Source organism: Pteropus vampyrus, unplaced genomic scaffold, assembly GCF_000151845.1.
Source record: "Pteropus vampyrus isolate Shadow unplaced genomic scaffold, Pvam_2.0 Scaffold662, whole genome shotgun sequence".
NCBI classification, from domain to species: domain Eukaryota; kingdom Metazoa; phylum Chordata; class Mammalia; order Chiroptera; family Pteropodidae; genus Pteropus; species Pteropus vampyrus.
Genome location: NW_011889443.1, coordinates 58851 through 64760, shown reverse-complemented (window position 1 = coordinate 64760; position 5910 = coordinate 58851). Strand labels below are relative to the sequence as shown.

The 5910-nt window shown below is 36.3% G+C and overlaps 1 protein-coding gene across 1 annotated transcript in view; it reads right to left on the bottom strand.

The window, feature by feature from the left end:
* Positions 1-5048: 5048 nt before the first annotated feature.
* The window catches only part of LOC105309043 (olfactory receptor 7A10-like), a 9065-nt gene continuing 8203 nt past the window's right edge, over positions 5049-5910 (bottom strand). Inside the window, exon 2 of the mRNA XM_023525986.1 lies at positions 5049-5910. Within this exon, the coding sequence (XP_023381754.1) occupies positions 5049-5910 (862 nt within the window).

Sequence of the window (5910 nt, the reverse complement as noted above, 5' to 3'; positions counted from 1 at the left end):
TATGATTACCCTTAGTGTTAGCTAACACCTCTATTATGTTACATAATTATTACTACTTATTTTTTGTGGTAAGAATATTTAAGATCCAGTCTTTTAGCAACTTTGAAATTTATAATACAATATTGTTGACTTACATAAATATGCTGTGCATTAGATCTCCAGAGCTTATTTATTTTCCAGTTGTAAGTTTATACCCTTTAACAACCTCTCCCTAAGCCCTTCATCTTCAGCCTGTGATAGCCACAATTCTACTCTCTGTTTTTATAGTTCATCTTTATTATATTTCACATCAGTAAGATTGTATAATATTTGTCTTTCTCTGTGTAACTTATCTCATTTAGCATAATGTTGCAAATGTTAAAATTTCCTTTCTTCTCACGACTAAATAATATTTCATTGCATATATTTATGATGTATTTTTTATTCATTCATTTTTTTGATGGATACTTAGGTTGTTTCCATATCTGAACTATTGTGAATAATGCTGCTTTTACATGGCGCTGCCAATATCTTTTTGATATCCAGTTTCATTTCTTTTAGATATATATGAGAAGAGGGATTACTGAAATCATATGGTAGTTCTGTTTTTAACTTTTTGAGGAAACCTTATACTGTTTCCCATCATGGCCAAACCAATTTACAATCTCACTAACAGGGCACAAGGATTTCCTTTCCTCTACGTTCTCACCAACACTTGTAATCTCTTGCCTTCCTGATGGTAGCCGCTCTAACAGGTGTGAGGTGATCATATTTAATTGTGGTTTTGATTTGCATTTCTTTGGTGATTAGTGATGTTGAGCATATTTTCACGTATCTGTTGGCCATTTGTGTATTTGGTAAAATGTCTATTCAAACCTTCTGTGCATTTTAAAATCAGATTTTAAAAAATATTGAGTTGTATGAGTTCTTTATGTATTTTGGATATTAACCTCTTATTCAATATGCAGTTTGCAAATTTCTTCTAATTCCATAGTTTGCCTTTTCATTTTGTTGATCATTTCTTTTGCTGTACAGAAACTTTTAAGTTTGGTAGGCCCACTTGCTAATATTTTTTGCTTTCATGGCTTATGCATCTTGTGTCATATTCAAGTAATCATTGCCAACACTAATGTCAAGGAGTCTTCACTACATTTTCTTCTAGGAAGTTTATTGTATCATGTCCTATGTTTAGGTCTTTAATGCATTTAGGGTTCATTTTTGTGAATGTAAGATAGGAGTCCAATTTCATTTCTTCTACATATGTTTATCTAGTTTTCATAAAACTGTTTGTTGAAGAGGCAATCCTTTCTCTGTCGAGAGTTGTTATCTCCATTGTCAATGTAAGTTGACAGTGTATGCAAGGGTTTATTTCTGGGATCTCTTTTGTGTTTTATTGGTCTATGTGTTTATTTTAATGCCAGTACCATATTGTTTGGTGACTACGATTTTTAAAAAAAATTATTTTATTATTAGTTTCAAGTATACAGTACATTGGTTAGACATTTATATAGTTATGAAACAATCCCCCTGATTACTCTTTCTCCCTTCTGGCTCTACACCTAGCCATTACATTACTGCTGACTGCATTATAGTTTTAAAAATATAGCTCAAAATCAAGAATTATGATGACTCCTGCCTTTGTTCTTCTTCCTTGGAATTTCTTTGTTTATTTGGGGTATTTTGTGGTTCCATATAAATTTTAGGAGTGTTTTTTCTACCTCTATAAACATGCCATCTTGACAGGGATTGCATTGAATCTGTATATGGCTTTTGGTAGTATTGACATTTTAACAGTATTAATTCTTCTAATTCATTGACATGGGATACCTTTCCATTTTTTGTGTCTTCTTCAATTTCTTTCATCAATGTCTTGTAGTTTTTCGCATAGAGATCTTTCACCTCCTTATTTAAATTTATTCCTAAGTATTTTTATTATTTTGATGCTATTGTGAGATTAATTTCTTTATTATTTTTTCAGAAATTTTGTTGTTAGTGTATAGAAATGCCACTGATTTTTGTATATTAACCTTGTATCCTGCAACTTTACTGAATTTGTTTTTTAGTTCTAATAGTGTTTTGGTTGAATTCTTTAGCATTTTCTATGTATAAAATCATGTCATCTGCAAATTGAAGCAATTTTATTTATTTTTTATATTATTTTATTTATTTTAAAAATTTATTAGTTTTTAAATACAGTTGATATTCAATATTATTTTATATTAGTTTCAGGTGTACAGCATATTGGTTACATATTTATATAATTTATGAAGTGATTCTCCCTAAGTCCAGTATCACCAGCACAATACATAATTATTACAATATTATTGACTATATTCCCTATGTTGTACTTCACATCTCCATGACTAAATAGAGGAATTTTACATCTCTCTTTCCAATTCTGATGCCTTTTATTTCTTTTTCTTGCCTGATTGCTCTAAGTAGGGCTTCCAATACTATGTTGATTAGGAGTGGTGAGAGTGGACACACTTGTTTTGTTCCTGATCTGAGAGGGAAAAACTTTCAGACATTCACCATTGAGTATATTAGCTGTGAGCTTATCACATATGGCCTTCATTATGTTGAGATATGTTGCATCTATGCCTAATTTTTAAAGTGTTTTTATCCATAAACAGAGGTTAAATTTTGTTAAATGCTTTTTCTGCATCTAATGAGATGATCATATGACACTTTTCTTTTATTCGATTAATGCGATGTCTCACAATAATTAATTTGCATATGTTGAACCATCCTTGTATCCCAGAGATAAATAGCTCTTGATCATGTGAATTATCTTTTTAATGTGTTACTGAATATGGTTTGCTAGTATTTTGTTGAGAACCTTTGCATGTACATTTTCCAAGAATATTGGCCTGCTGTTTTCTTTTCTAGTATGTCCTTATCTGACTTTGCTGGTGAGGATGCGAAGAAAAAGGGACCCTTGTGGTGCAGCCTCTGTGGAAAATAGTACCAGTGTTTCTCAGAAAGTTAAAAGTAGAACCACCATATGATCTAGCAATTCCACCTTTGGGGTTATGTCCAAAGGAAATAAAAACACTAACTTGAAAAGATATAGGGTGACGTCAGCAGCATGGTGGCATGAGAAGACCTCTAGGTCTCTCCCCTTGAAGTTACAACAAATTAGGTAGCTGTAATTCAACAAAGGAGTCTCTGCTTAACACACAAACACGTCTGAGAGATCCATGTATTGAGACCTCTGAAGGTGAGAGTATTAGAGAGAACAGGATAGATGCGACAGGGAGTGGGAGAGGACAGAGATGGAGGCTGTACACAGTTTGGTGTTCACTGCGCCCCTAGCAGATGTGGTAGCTGTAAAGCATTGGGGTGCAACTACCACTGGGCAAAGCAGAGGGGCAGAGACAGCAATAGGGTCTGGGTGGCAGGGGGACAGAGAAGGAGGGCAAAGCGTCACAACATTCCATAGCCTGCCAGCACCAAAGAATTCCACAGATATGGGAACCCACCCACTTCATTCCTCTTTGTCCCACCTAGCAATAAAATCCTCTTGGAAGATTGTGAAAGGGCTGATAAAAACTTTCCAGCCTAAGTGGTCTATACTCATTGTAGCTAAACCAGTGTGGAAGAGCAGAGGTTTGGATGCACGAACCTACTTCTCCCATCCCACCCCTCCCCCACCCATACACTGCACAGCCTGGTAGATGCACCTGAGTCAACTCAGACAGAGCTGCTCTACCTGTGGCTTCCGGCTATAGAAAGGCAGCACTGGGAACACACAGGAACTACCCACAACCCGACACTTCCAATCCACAGAAGTAGTGACTCAAAGCTGAGACAACATGGTTGTAAAGGGAATGCTCACCTTCTCAGGGAATACAAGGCATTTTCCACACCTGAAGCGACACCACCCCACAGAGATCCCGGAAGACCCAGTAGTGCATATAGGAAAAAGTTAAAACTTGTGCTTCGGCCCCACCTACTGGAAAACAAAAGAAAGACCTCTATTTATCAACCTGCTAGATAGTGAAGTGTAAAATACTTTTAAAAACATTTTATTCCCACAATTGCCCAGGCAGAGAAATATTTTATCAAGCACAATAAATAACCAAGGTAACAAGGGAATTCAGAAAGAAGGTGATAATTATCTAGAAAATAAACTTAAAAAACAGGGAAGAATGTGATTTAAATGACAGAGAATTCATGATTGCAGTTCTTAACAAACTCAATGAGATACAAGAAAACTCATAAAAGCAATTCAATGAGCTCAGAAATAAAATTAATGAACAAAAGGAGTACTTCAGCAAAGAGATTCGAACTACAAAAAAGAACCAAATAGAAATTCTGGAGCTAAAGAACTCAATAAAAGAAATTAAAAATGAACTAGTAAGCTTAGGAAATAGAGCAGACCAGCAGTGGGAAAAATCAGTGATATAGAAGATGGAAATCTAGAAATGCATCAGGTAGAAGAAGAGAGAGAATCTAGGGTAAAAAGTGAAAGTATTATACGAGAACTATATGACTCCATTAGAAAGAGTAATATAAGAATAATGGTATACCAGAAAGAGAAGAGTGGGAGAAGGGAACAGAGAGCCCATCTGAACAAATAATCAATGAGCACTTCCCAAAACCCATGGAAATAACTGGGTCCTCAAATCCAAGAAGCTAACAGAAAACCTAATTATCTCAATCCAAAAAAAAAAACCTTCTCCAAGGCAAATTATATTAAAACTGTCAGATATTAATGACAAAGAAAGATTCTTCAAGGCAACTATGGAAAATAGAGTAAACTATAAAAGAAATCTCATTAGATTATCATTGGATTTTTAAGCAGAAACTGTACGAGCTAGGAGAAAGAGCAATCAAACATTGAAATTATTGAGAGAGAGAAACCACCAGCCCAAAATAATATATCCAGCAAGTTATCCTTTAGCTATGAAGAAAAAATAAAGGCTTTTCCAGACATACAGATGTGAGGGAATTAACCATCAGAGATCTGCATTACAAAAAATGCTGAAAGGTGATCTACTTGAAACAAAAAGACAAAAAGATACAAAACTATGAGAAAGATGACAGACAGACAGAAGTAGGACATTTCAATCCTTGTTTAGAATAGCTGACATCCCAAAGAATCTTTTCAGGGCACTCTTTATGTCTTTGTTCCTGAGACTGTAGATGAAGGGGTTCAGCATGGGTGTGACCACAGTGTACATCACTGAGGCTGTGGCACTTGACTGTGAACTGTGGGTAGCAGCAGAGCTGAGGTACACTCCTAGACTTGTACTGTAAAATAAGGAGACAACTGAGAGGTGAGATGCACAAGTAGAAAATGCTTTATACTTCCCCTGAGCTGAAGACATTCCACGTATGGAGGACAATATCTTAGAGTAAGAGTAAAGAATACCAGCCAGGGAACCACCGCCCAGCAGCACGGTTACAAAATACATCACCATGTTATTAAGAAAGGTGTCAGAACAGGCAAGTTGGATCAGCTGATTGAGTTCACAGAAAAAGTGGGGGATTTCTAAGTCTGTACAGAAGGACAATCGCAATGCCATTAAGCTATGTAACAAGGAATTTAGGATATCCATGATCCAGGACACCAGAAGCAGCAGTCCACAGAGTCGGGAGTTCATGATGACCATGTAGTGCAGGGGGTGACAGATGGCCACAAAGCGGTCATAAGCCATCACTGTCAGAAGAAAGACATCTAACCCACCAAAAAGTATAACAAAATAAATCTGAGTGATACAGTTTTTATAGGTTATAACTTTGCTCTGTGTCTGGAGGTTCACCAGCATCTTTGGGACAGTGGTAGAGGTAAAACAGATGTCCACCAAGGACAGGTTGCAGAGGAAGAAGTACATGGGCGTGTGGAGGTGGGAGTCTGAGCTGACGGCCAGGACGATGAGCAGGTTTCCAAACACAGTGATGAAGTACATGGAGAGGAAGAGCCCA